The sequence below is a fragment of the Nomascus leucogenys genome, chromosome 12 (assembly GCF_006542625.1).
Source record: "Nomascus leucogenys isolate Asia chromosome 12, Asia_NLE_v1, whole genome shotgun sequence".
Taxonomy (NCBI): domain Eukaryota; kingdom Metazoa; phylum Chordata; class Mammalia; order Primates; family Hylobatidae; genus Nomascus; species Nomascus leucogenys.
The window spans coordinates 102,405,643-102,420,032 of NC_044392.1; the positions used below are offsets into that span (position 1 = coordinate 102,405,643).

At 35.9% G+C, this 14,390-nt stretch overlaps 1 protein-coding gene across 1 annotated transcript in view; it reads left to right on the forward strand.

Annotated features, from left to right (window-relative positions):
• NEGR1 (neuronal growth regulator 1) overlaps nt 1-13,075 on the forward strand; it is a 904,143-nt gene extending 891,068 nt beyond the window's left edge. Inside the window, exon 7 of the mRNA XM_003260198.3 lies at nt 1,430-13,075. Coding sequence (XP_003260246.1) covers nt 1,430-1,554 — 125 coding nt within the window. The 3' untranslated portion in view covers nt 1,555-13,075. The remainder of the gene's footprint in view (nt 1-1,429) is intronic.
• The last annotated feature ends 1,315 nt before the right edge of the window (nt 13,076-14,390 follow it).

Consider the following 14,390-nt stretch of genomic DNA (forward strand, 5'->3'; position numbering starts at 1 on the left):
GAAACTTCCCACTGCAGGGACCAATGTATCTTTCATCCCCTTTAATTTCTGGGAAGTGTAAACAACACAATTTATTCTTCTTGTTACATAGCAATATAGTCATTTGTGAACGTTTCATTAAAACTATCTGCTGGTAATTCAAACTCAGTGTGACTAAACCTGCTCCTGGATTTGAGTTATAAATTTAGAAATGAAGTAGTCAATTTCTTTACTACATTATTCAATTTCTACTAGGAAATAGTGCTTGAAATCCAGGTTTCATTAAGAAAAGGTGGTTAAAATATATTGGCAGGTTTTTTGTTACTACAATTATTATTATTATTATTATGGTAAATGAGAATCAGTCTCAAACAAGTCCAAGCATGGTTGTAACATTTAATTTCTGGAACACAATATAATTCACATACAACTAGGCAACTGTCCTTTCATAAACAAAGTGGAACCCATTCCGAACACTCCAATAATATCCCAAACTTGGTGAATTTTCAGGTATACAGTGAAAATTCAACATGACCGTTAGCCAAGTACCATGTGAACTTCCCCATATATAAGACTGTAATATTTCTGATGTATAAATGTAGTCATACATTCAACTCTCCAAATTCTTCAAAATGTCTTTCAATATAAAAACCTAGTCCCTTTTTCATTACAGTAGAGGTCATTCTACCTGTCTAGAGGTCTAGTTTCAGTTCCCTCCACTTCAGGCCTCAAACTTCATGGTCCAGCAAGACTAAATCTACCTTTATATTCTACACGACACACCTTGCTCTGTCCTTTTCTTATGCCTTCGAATATTTTATTTCTTCTACCCACATGATAGTCTCCTTTGGTAAAACTGTATTTGAAATATCCCTTGCCCAGGCAGATTTAAAAGCACAATTTGTCTGTGTTACTGCAGTATGCACATGCAACTCTAATATTCTGAGAATTGTATTATAATTGTTTGAAGATCTTTTCTCACCAACAAAAGGCCTTGGAAGGGACAATATTCTTGTTTTCCTAGGATTCAGTACAGTATTTAGCTAATAAAACACAGCTACATATATACGCATGAATGACTATTTGTCCACTAATACAAATATTTACAGTAAATATAAGAGGAATAATAATGTTAGTAGCTTTTGCGTACTTAGCATGTGTTTAGTTGATGTAATATGCTGTATGTGCTTCATCTCCAATTCTCACCACAGTCCTGTGGGTGGATTCTACTATTTCTATTATTTTCATTTTGCCCTTGAGAAAACTGAAGCTCTGAGAAGTTAGCCACATAGCCCACACGTTGTCATATAGCAGAATCAGATATGAACTTAAGTCTGTCTGACTCCAATGTCAGTGCTTTCCCCAATGCACCTGGCTACCTTTTGATTATTGTCAAGATCCTGGAAGACACAAATTAGATTTTGATTTAATCTTTTCCATTTCTTTCCAGCTCCAAGTACAGCCCAGTATGGAATTACCGGGAGCGCTGATGTTCTTTTCTCCTGCTGGTACCTTGTGTTGACACTGTCCTCTTTCACCAGCATATTCTACCTGAAGAATGCCATTCTACAATAAATTCAAAGACCCATAAAAGGCTTTTAAGGATTCTCTGAAAGTGCTGATGGCTGGATCCAATCTGGTACAGTTTGTTAAAAGCAGCGTGGGATATAATCAGCAGTGCTTACATGGGGATGATCGCCTTCTGTAGAATTGCTCATTATGTAAATACTTTAATTCTACTCTTTTTTGATTAGCTACATTACCTTGTGAAGCAGTACACATTGTCCTTTTTTTAAGACGTGAAAGCTCTGAAATTACTTTTAGAGGATATTAATTGTGATTTCATGTTTGTAATCTACAACTTTTCAAAAGCATTCAGTCATGGTCTGCTAGGTTGCAGGCTGTAGTTTACAAAAACGAATATTGCAGTGAATATGTGATTCTTTAAGGCTGCAATACAAGCATTCAGTTCCCTGTTTCAACAAGAGTCAATCCACATTTACAAAGATGCATTTTTTCTTTTTTGATAAAAAAGCAAATAATATTGCCTTCAGATTATTTCTTCAAAATATAACACATATCTAGATTTTTCTGCTCGCATGATATTCAGGTTTCAGGAATGAGCCTTGTAATATAACTGGCTGTGCAGCTCTGCTTCTCTTTCCTGTAAGTTCAGCATGGGTGTGCCTTCATAAAATAATATTTTTCTCTTTGTCTCCAACTAATATAAAATGTTTTGCTAAATCTTACAATTTGAAAGCAAAAATAAACCAGGATGGTAAAGTTAAACCATACACTATCTCTAAGTAATGAAGGAGCTATTGGACTGTAAAAATCTCTTTCTGCACTGACAGTGGGGTTTGAGAATTTTGCCCCACACTAACTCAGTTCTTGTGATGGGAGACAATTTAATAACAGCATAGTAAATATACCATATGATTTCTTTAGTTGTAGCTAAATGTTAGATCCACTGTGGGAAATCATTACCTTTAAAATGACAGCACAGTCCACTCAAAGGATTGCCTAGCAATACAGCATCTTTTCCTTTCACTAGTCCAAGCCAAAAATTTTAAGATGATTTGTCAGAAAGGACACAAAGTCCTATCACCTAATATTACATGAGTTGGTAAGCACTCATCATTAATTTTGTTCTGTGGCAGCTAAGTTAGTATGACAGAGGTAGTGCTCTTGTGGACAGGAGCATTTTGCATATTTTCCATCTGAAAGTATCACTCAGTTGATAGTCTGGAATGCATGTTATATATTTTAAAACTTCCAAAATATATTATAACAAACATTCTGTATTGGTATGTAGCAGACCAGTCTCTAAAATAGCTAATTCTTCAATAAAAGCTTTCTATATAGCCATTTGAGCTCAAACAAGTAAAACCAAAAAAGACCATCCTTTATTTTTTCTTACATGATATATGTAAGATGTGATCAAATAAAGACAAGACACCAATGATAAGAATATCTTGATATACTAATTATCAAATTATTGTGAATGTTAAATTATTTCTACTATAAAGAAGCAAAATTAAATTTTTGAAGGAAAATGCTGTTACTCTAAACATTAAATTACAGGAAGAGTTTGATGGTTTCACTCTTTACTAAAGAAAACCGTCACCCCGAAAGCCATTTTACAGGTTTGATGAAGTTACCAATTTCAGTACACCTAAATTTCTACAAATAGTCCCCTTTTATAAGTCGTAACAACAAAGACCCTACAATAAAATTAGATACAAGAAATTTTGCAGTGGATATACATATTTGAGATATCTAGTATGTTGCCCTAGCAGGGATGGCTTAAAAACTGTGATTTTTTTTCTTCAAGTAAAACTTAGTCCCAAAGTACACCATAAATCAGTTTTAATTAGAAAAAATGAATCTTAAATGAGGGGACATAAGTATACTCTTTCCACAAAATGGCAATAATAAGGCATAAAGCTAATAAATCTACTAACTGTAATAAAGATATGACATTATTTTGATTGATACATTGAAAAAGAGTTTTTAGAACAAATATGGCATTTAACTTTATTATTTATTTGCTTTTAAAAAACATTCTTTGTGGAATTGGTGAATAAACTATAAAATATTATTTTGTATTGCAGCTTTAAAGTGGCACACTCCATAATAATCTACTTACTAGAAATAGTGGTGCTACCACAAAAAATGTTAACCATCAGTACCATTGGCAGAAAGAAACAGATCAAGAATGCATATTATTCAGTGACCGCTTTCCTAGAGTTAAAATACCTCCTCTTTGTAAGGTTTGTAGGTAAATTGAGGTATAAACTATGGATGAACCAAATAATTAGTTCAAAGTGTTGTCATGATTCCGAATTTGTGGAGTCTGGTGTTTTTACCATAGAATGTGACAGAAGTACAGTCATAGCTCAGTAGCTATATGTATTTGCCTTTATGTTAGAAGAGACTTTCTTGAGTGACATTTTTAAATAGAGGAGGTATTCACTATGTTTTTCTGTATCACAGCAGCATTCCTAGTCCTTAGGCCCTCGGACAGAGTGAAATCATGAGTATTTATGAGTTGAATATTGTCAAATAAGGCTACAGTATTTGCTTTTTTGTGTGAATGTATTGCATATAATGTTCAAGTAGATGATTTTACATTTATGGACATATAAAATGTCTGATTACTCCATTTTATCAGTCCTGACTGTACAAGATTGTTGCAACTTCAGAATAGCAGTTTTATAAATTGATTTATCTTTTAATCTATAACACTTTTTGTTAGCTGTTCATTTCAGGATTATATTTTCTACAAGTTCCACTTGTGGGACTCCTTTTGTTGCCCCTATATTTTTTAAAGAAAGAAGAAAGAAAAATAAGCAGCAGTTTAAAAATGAGAATGGAGAGAAAAGAAAATGAAAAGGAAAGGCAGTAAAGAGGGATAAAAAGGAAGGCTGGAAGGAATGAAGGGAGGAAGGGGAGAAGGTAGGAAGAAAGAAAGGATGAGAGGGAAGGAAGAATCAGAGTATTAGGGTAGTTAACTTACACATTTGCATTCTTAGTTTAACTGCAAGTGGTGTAATTATGTTTTACAATGATCGCATTTGAAACGTAAGTCCTATTATACCCTTAAGTTCCTATTATGCAGCAATTACATAATAAAAAGTACTGCCCAAGTTATAGCGATGTGGGTGTTTTTGAGACACTAAAAGATTTGAGAGAGAGAATTTCAAACTTAAAGCCACTTTTGGGGGGTTTATAACTTAACTGAAAAATTAATGCTTCATCATAACATTTTAGCTATATCTAGAAAGTAGACTGGAGAACTGAGAAAATTACCCAGGTAATTCAGGGCAAAAAATATATATATATATATAAATACCCCTACATTTGAAGTCAGAAAACTCTGAAAAACTGAATTATCAAAGTCAATCTATCTTCTATAATGATCAAATTTACTGAATAATTGTTAATTTATCTATTGTGCTTAGCTTTGTGACACAGCCAAAAGTTACCTATTTAATCTTTTCAATAAAAATTTTGTTTTTTGAAATCCAGAAATGATTTAAAAAGAGGTCAGGTTTTTAACTATTTATTGAAGTATGTGGATGTACAGTATTTCAATAGATATGAATATGAATAAATGGTATGCCTTAAGATCCTTTGAATATGTATTTACTTTAAAGACTGGAAAAAGCTCTTCCTGTCTTTTAGTAAAACATCCATATTTCATAACCTGATGTAAAATATGTTGTACTGTTTCCAATAGGTGAATATAAACTCGGTTTATCAATTAAAATATGTATTTGACTCATTTTAAAACTCTGTTAGCTTAAGAGAAAGAAGGAAGAAATAATAATTTGAAGATATTTCTATTATTCTCTTTATTTCCTGTATTACACTCATCTTTCTGCTTACTCTAAAGCAGTACAGGGTAAAAATTTTAGATGCTACAGTTTAAAGGACTCCACACTATATTCTTTCTTGCTGTTGCTGATTCCTAAAAGGTTTGATGAGCTGAACTACATCTACACTAAAAATAAATTTTCTGGAAACATTTTATATTAATTATTTAGAACCTTTACCTGGTAAAATACAGCAGAGTTAGCAACAGAGACTAAATATCCTGTTAATAAAATCCTGATGATCTTACAGGCTAAACAAACAACTGAAAACTCAAATGCTTGTAAGAGCCAGGCAGAGTGTAATTTCTTAAGACAGCTGGGTATAAAACAACGGGCACCTGAAGGTATTCAGATACAATTTCCTTAAAAATACCTTGGTTTCCAAGCAAAACATGTTATTTGGCTGAGAACCCTTAGTTTGTAAATACCAAACCATAATATACAAATGAGATCTCACGCCAAATGAATTTTTTAAGCCCTCTTTCCCATATCTATCTGTTCATCTATGATAGTCGACTGAATAAATGAGAACAATGTGGTAGATAAAACAACAAAGCATAAAAAAGATTCATGCTTGGTTTTATAAGCTATTTTGAAATATAGGTATCATTGCTATTCTGAGAAACCCATATACACCAAAGCCCTCCCTCCACAAAAAAACTGGAAATGTTCTAATAAATGTCTGATTTCCCCCACAGCTTCATTATTTCTTCCCTTTTCAACATCTATCTTATCTATCTTGAATAAATTATGTCACAGAAACAGAAACATCAAGTATCAGACATGGAAAACCAGCACATGAAACAGAGCTAGTTTCCCTCTCAAAAGAATAGGGCAAAACATAGATGCTTCAAAATCATATCTAGGCATACAGAAAATAATTATTCACTTTAACCTGACAGTCAGAAATTTAAGTAAGAATTTGTAGAGATAATTTTCCAAGGTAATTCGTTCAAGTTAGTGGAATTTGATCCAAACACCCGTCAATGTACTCCCTCTGAACTTTCCAAGAAGCATACACCTTCACATTTACATTCACTGTTTTTCTAGTAATAATTCCAAACTTACTAAGAAGTATTTCAGAATTGATATCACTGGTGGAAAGACAGCAATTTAGCAAACAAATAAATGCTTTCCAGTATTCCTAGAGAGAAGGAAAAGAGGAATACGTTTCATTCTTCTCCCTAGAAGCTCTACCCACAGTCATCCTAAAGCTAGACCAATCTCTCCCAGGGCTTTCCTTCGGTCTAAGAAACGTGCTTCACTTCAGAGACAATTGTGGCAACTATGGTTTTCCCCAAAGGGTCACAACTACCTCTACCTTACATTTTACAATGGATCACTTTTGCAAGTGTTGCTATTATGGCTTTCTCAACACTTTCAAATACTTAAAGGAGAAAATATTATTATTGTCACGTATTGATGGTGAAAATGAGATTCAGAAATTTTGAGTCACTTGCTGAAGATTATACTTCAACTAAGTGGCAGATCTGAGCCAAATATGCAATGAAAAATGTTCCCAATTTGTTTCTAGTCCCAGACTACCTAGGAAAAAGAAAAGCATATAATCGCATTGCTAGCTTCATAGACAACTATTTGTATATTTTTATTTATATATTTATATGAATATAAGCACATCTTAAATATAAATACAGATATTTATGACATCCTTGTATTTTCAAATACCTGCAAGAGGGTATGAGATTTAAAGGCTAATCAGATTGTACATGTCATCTAAAAATTTGGAAATGTGAAACTCACAGTGCAGTTGCCTTTGGACACACAGCCTTGGGTTGTATCAGACCGGTCACACCAAGTGGAGAATCTTGTCATAATCACATGTATCTTCTTTTTGTATAGCATTTTGCAAAAGATGTGTCAAGTTTGGGATAATCCACTAAGACTATTCCTCAGACATCTGCAATCAACAGAATTTTGGGGGAAATGGAGATCAGAATACATACACACTTTAAAAAAAATTCACAATAGAATACTGATTTTAATCTGAGTGATGTTGTTTGAGGCCATTTATATTGAAATACTAACATGAACATCTGTTTGTGCTGGGACCGTAGAACAAGAGAAAGATTCTAATTCTAGAAATTAAATGATATTCAAACTAAGAAATACAGTTGTATTTTGTTTTCAAAATATGAATATAATACAAATCCTATGGATATCACCACTTGGTTTGAAAAACATAAAAAGTGTGATTTTCATACACTTATGAAATGAATAAATTAATTCATTAATGAAGGACCTGATAAGATATTACTGCCAGATAAAAGGATAATTTAAAGAACATACACATTTATAGATTAAAAACCTTGAAATTAATGTACTAATGGAGGCAAAACTGGCTTCCAGAGTGAGGAGGAGAATTCAATTGAATTTTTACCCCTCAGAATTTATTTCCATATCTGTAGACAAGACATATTTTGCCTTAGTATTATTTATTTACAACTTGAAAAAGAGTTCAAACATAATGAAAAATACAGAGGCTCCAAAAGAATCAGAATCAGGTAACCTATAAAAGTGTGTTCCAAGTAATTAGTGGTTTTTCATTTCAGCAAAAATTCTTCTCTGCAATGAAGAGACATAATTTTTTTTTTCTTTTTTAGACAGAGTTTTGCTCGGTTGCCCAGGATGGAGTGGTGTGATCATGGCTCACTGCAAGCTCCGCCTCCTGGGTTCAAGCGATTCTCCTGCATCAGCCTCCCCAGTAGCTGGGATTACAGCCACATGCCACCACACCTGGCTAAGTTTTGTATTTTTAGTAGAGGTGGGGTTTCACCGTGTTGGCCAGGCTGGTCTAGAACTCCTGACCTCAAGTGATCCACCTGCCTCGGCCTCCCAAAGTGCTGGGATCACAGGTGTGAGCCACCGCTCCCAGACGAGATGTAAAATTTTTAAAGCCATTGAATTAAATTCGTTGCTAACATTTTGAGCTTTAATAATGTAATTCCTACTTTAATGACTCAAAAAAAAAAAAACCCAAGTTACCTATCTATCTAATATTATCTATGTTTTAATTACTCCTTTTCTTCCTTATCTCACAAACCATAATCCAATAGACTGGGACATGTGAAAGAGAAAGTAAACAGTCACAAGAACTACCTTGCTTTGGGAATCCACCTTGTTGAAAAAATAATATATTTTGGGCACTTGTTAAAAAGAATTAATGGAAAAAGTCTTTTTTTTTTTTTTTGTCACAGGGGCATTTAATTCATGGTATAACAGGAATTTTATATCAAAAACAGAAAGTGAAGTAACAGTTGAGATAGCAATATTTCATCAACCAAATACTATGATAATGATAAAAACATTGCAAGAAGCTATAGCCAGAACTGAGTGTTCTGCTCCTACTTAATGCTAATGAGCCCAGTCCTAGCACACATCTTGGTTTGGTAGAAACTACAGGAGGTAGCATGGTTCATTAGACTTTCAAAACTTTAAAATGTTAAAGAGGGTGGTTTGCCTCCTTCATTTCAAATGGATTGCTCAAAGCACTGGGCTATTCCTTGGTGGAACTTTGAATTTGCCAGTTTCTTCATTAATTTTGACCTTTTTACATTCAAAAAAAAGTTAACTTTACATTAAGCCACAGCAGACTTAGACCTCCCGCAGTTCTGAATTGTGCTTAAACAGGTATTCAAGCACATGGGATTTCTCAAGAAAATTTGGGGACTATATCTTAGAAAAAAAAATCTTATAAAATATTCGTTGAAGACTATAATATGCTAAAGCTAAGGAACAAAATTCTCTTGATTGTTCTAAAGATACCTAGTAAGATACACAGAATTCTTACATAGTTTTCTAAGTAGTTTCATAAATGTGGATTGTGGTTGTCCTGAAACTTGACATCTCCCTACCAAGTACTTGACAAGTGACCTGGCAAAAATGTGTTCAATAGCTCATTTTTGACATACTCCTTAAGAAATAATTGCCAGAGATGTGAAACTGCTTCAAGCTCATGTCTTTTTCAAAACAAAACACATACTCACACACAAATACAAAATCGCATTGCTATCAGTGATCTGGAAAATAAGCTTGCAAGCTGGCCATGTGGTGTTCTGAATAATTTTTTTAAAGTAGAAGAAGAAATGACAACAGTGCAACCAACAGTTTCTGTTTAAGTTTTATTTGCTAAGACGTTAGCATAAGGAACATCTTGTGATTTAATTAATCAGAAGATGGCACCTGCTTTAAATACTGACATGGAGAAAAGCAGATTTTTAAAAAAATTTGGAATAAATTAATTTCTTGTAATACATTTTTCTTGTTGATAAATGACTAAATTATGCTTTGGAATGTTTTACTGTCTAATAACTTTAAATGTTGACAAGGAGAAAGACTGGGTTTTGTTTTTTTTTAATTTTGAATAAGCAATTTTTTCCTGGAAACATATATATTTCTAATTTATAGATAAACTAGTATGTGTGTTCAGAATTCCTGTTCTCTCATTATTCAGGTTTCAAAATGTATTAACAAAGCTTTTATGGTTTTATGATAGACAATTAGATATCTTTCTTCAGGTAACAGAACTTGTATAACGGTGTATTAGTCAGTTTTCACACTGCCAATAAAGATATACCCGAGACAGGGCAATTTACAAAAGAAAGAGGTTTTTTGGCACCTACAGTTCCATGTGGCTGGGGAAGCCTCACAAACACAGTGGAAGGTGAAAGGCACATCTCACATGGCAGCAGACAAGAGAAGAGAGCTTGTGCAGATAAATTCCCCCTTACAAAACCATCAGATCTCATGAGACCCATTAACTATCACAAGAACGGCATGGGAAAGACCTGCCCCCATGATTCAGTTACCTCCCACCAAGTACCTCCCACAATCTGTGGGAATTCCAAATGAGATTTGGGTGGGGACACAGCCAAACCATATCATTTCCACCCCTGGTCCCTCCCAAATCTCATGTCTTCACATTTCAAAACCAACCATGCCTTCCTAACAGTCCCTCAAAGTCTTAACTAATTTCAGCACTATCTCAAAAGTCCACAGTCTAAAGTCTCATCTGAGACAAGGCAAGTCTCTTCCGCCTATGAGCAGCCGGTAAAATCAAAAGCAAGTTAGTTACTTCCTAGATGCAATGGAAGTACAGGCATTGGGTAAACATAGCCATTCCAAATGGAAGAAATTGGCCAAAACAAAGGGGCTAGAGGGGCGGTCAACTCTTACAGCTCCAAAATGTCTCCTTTGACTCCATGTCTCACATCCAGGTCATGCTGATGCAAGAGGTGGGCTCCCACGGCCTTAGGCAGCTCTGCCTCTGCAGCTTTGCAGGGTATAGCCCTCCTCCTGGCTGCTTTCACCAGCTGGCATTGAATGTCTGTGCCTTTTCCAGGTGCATGGTGCAAGCTGTTGGTGGATCTATGATTCTGGGATCTGGAGGACAGTGGCCCTCTTCTCACAGCTCCACTAGGTGGTGTCCCAGTGGGGACTGTGTGGGGGCTCCACTCCACATTTCCCTTCTGCACTGCCCTAGCAGAGGTTCTCCATGAAGGCCCCACCCCTGCAGCAAAGTTCATTCTGGGCATCCAGGCATTTCTATACATCCTCTGAAATTTAGGTGGTGGTTTCCAAGCCTCAATTTTTGACTTCCATGCACCCACAGGCTCGACACCATGTGGAAGCTGCCAAGGCTTGGGGCTTCCACTGTCTGAAGCAACAGCCCAAGCTGTACCTTGGCTTCTTTTTAATCATCCTTGGAGCAGCTGGGAGGCAGAGCACCAAGTTCCTAGACTGCACACAGCAGAGGGACCCAGGACCAGGCCCACAAAACCATTTTTTCCTCCAAAACCTAGGGGCCTGTGATGGCAGGGGCTGCTGCAAAGGTCTCTGACGTGCCCTGGAGACATATTCCCCACTGTCTTGGTGACATTCAGCTCCTCATTACTTATGCAATTTTCTGCAGCCAGCTTGAATTTCTCCTCAGAAAATGGGATTTTCTATCACATTTTCAGTCTGTAAATTTTTCCAACTTTTATACTGTGTTTCCCTTTTAAAACTAAATGCCAGCCAGGTGCAGTGGCTCATGCCCGTAATCTCAGCACTTTGGGAATCTGAGACAGGCAGACACCTGAGGTCAGGAATTTGAGACCAACCTGGCCAACATGATAAAACCCCATCTCTACTAAAAATATAAAAATTAGCCAGGCATGGTGGCACATGCCTGTAATCTCAACTGCTTGGGAGGCTGAGGCAGGAGAATTGCTTGAACCCAGGAGGCAGAGGTTGCAGTGAGCTGAGATCATGCCACTGCACTCCTGCCTGGGCGACAAAGTGAGACTCTGTCTCAAAAACAAAACAAAACAAAACAGAACACTGAATGCCTTTAACAACACCCAAGTCACCTGCTGAATGCTTTGCTGCTTAGAAATTTCTTCCACCAAATATCCTAAATCACCTCTCTCAACTTCAAAGTTCTACACATCTCTAGGGCAAGGGCAAAATGCTACCCATCTCTTTGCTAAAACATAACAAGAGTCACCTTTGCTCCAGTTCCCAACAAGTTATTCACTTCCATCTGAGACCATCTCAGCCTGGATTTTATTGTCCATATCATTATCAGCATTTTGGTCAAAACCATTCAACAAGTCTCTAGGAAGTTCCAAACTTTCCCACATTTTCCTGTCTTCTTCTGAGCCCTCCAAACTATTCCAACCCCTGCCTGTTACCCAGTTCCAAAGTCACTTCCACATTTTCAGGTATCTTTTCAGCAGCACTCCACTCCTGATACTAATTTACTATATTAGTCAGTTTTCACACTGCTGATAAACACATACCTGAGGCTAGGCAATTTACAAAAGAAAGAGGTTTATCAGACTTATAGTTCCACGTGGCTGGGGAGGCCTCACAATCATGGTGGAAGGTGAAAGGCACATCTCACATGGCAGCAGAGAAGAGAAGAGAGCTTGTGAAGGAAAACTCCCCCTTATAAAACCATCAGATCTCATGAGACTTATTCACTATCATGAGAACAGCATGGGAAAGACTTGCCCCCATGGTTCAATTACCTCCCACCAAGTCCCTCCCACAATACGTGGGAATTCAAAACGAGAATTGTGTGGGGACACGGCCAAACAATATCAAATGGTTTTGATTTTTATGTTGAGGCACATTCTCAGGCTAGTATCATTTCAAGAAGAACCTGTTATTTGTTGATTTTGGAAATTTTAAAAATCAGATTTAATTTACACTGAAAAATGGTTGACCTTAACGTTTCTCAGATAACCTGAAATGTTCATGTGGCATTCATTCATTCATTAATCCATCCACTTGTTTGACAATAAAATGTGATTTAGGTGACCTCTGAAGAACTGTCTAAAAAGAATTACCTGGTAGAGTTAATCTGGATGTTTAGGACACTATCACCAAACTGAAGAAAAAGGCACCCATTTCTCTATCCTTTCTCTAGGAAGCTGATTTCACTTTTAAACTGAAATTGAGAAAGGAAAAGGAAGAAGAAAAGAAACAGGGGGAAAAGAAGAGAAAGAGGAAGGGAAAGAAAGAGAGAGATTAATGTATATTTTCTCCTGAGAAAGGCTTCTTTTGTGTGTGTGGGTGTGGGTGTGCATGTGTGTTTCCTGTTGCCTGGATCTATCATAAAAAGCAATGTCTTCTCTGGAATGGGGCTTCAGTTTCCACGTTTACAATTAGTACATATTACAATTAGTGATATGAATAAAGGCTGTTATCCTACATCTTCCAAGTTGTCATTCCTCTTCTTTCTTTAAAACTTTCATTATTTTTCATATAAAATTAAATTTCTACAATACTATATCATACTCTTTTCTCAAGAAAATATGACAATATTCCATTGCATCACAGAATGCAATGAAAAATATAAAACTTCCATTTCTCTGTGACTTTGATATTAAAAATGAATTCTCCTAGTCAATTGCTGAAATTGTTTAATAATAAAATAAAATCTGAATTTGAATAGGTTACCACTCTCTAAATATGCACAGTAAAAATAAAGATTGAGATCTTCTGTAATTGTTAGTTACAAGTTTTGGGTGACATTAAAAAAAAAGAAAAAAAATCCAAAAAGGCTTGAAAATTTAACACTTTTAACTTGAGCCTCCAGAAAAATTTTAAAATGTTTTCAAAAATAGATAAAAATAAAACTTCATTTTAAGGGTTCTTGATTTTTCATAAATCTGTAATACCAGTGTATTCTCACATAACATACTCTATCAGTTCTGGACTCAAACAACAGAAAGACTGGCCAAGTTGAAAAAAATAATTTGTTGGAAGGTTCTTGAATGCCTCTCAAGAAAGAGAAACATCTGAATGATGGAAAACTTCAACAATAGGATGGTACCAAGATAGGAAATGCAGCCAGTAGGCAAATGTGCAGCTAAAGTCGTGCCACAGAAATAGGTAAGCATGCCACATTGATGGGATTCACACTACTTCATGATATGGCACCTTGACATAATGATTTTAAGCTGAATACATTTGAAAAATGGTAGGTGCTGGAAAGACTCTTATGAGAAGTGCCTTCTCTATGATCAGAGGAAAGGCACATCCTTATCTCTAAAGACAGAGAAAAGCCTAAAGGAATCTGAACAAATAGGCCTCACTAAGTTTCCCCCCGTTTACTACTGTGTTAGGCTATTCTTGCATTGTTATAAAGAAATACATGAACATGGGTAATTTATAAAGGAAAGATGTTTTACTAGCTGACGGTTCTGCAGGCATTACAGGAAGCAAGTTGTGGCATGAGCTCAGCTTCTAGGGAGGCCTCAGGAAGCTTACAATCATGGCAGAAGGCAAAGTGAGAGCAGGCACATCACATGACAAAAGCAGACACATCATATGGTGAAAGCAGAAGCAAGCAACATAGAAAGAGTAGAAGGGAAGTGCCGCACACTTTTAAATGACCGGATCTCATGTGAACTCAGAGCAAGAGCTCACGTATCATCAGAAAACGGCTGAAGCCATTCATGAGGGACCCCTCCCTGTGATCAAATCAACTCCCCACGAAGTTCCACCTCCAACACTAGGGGTTAC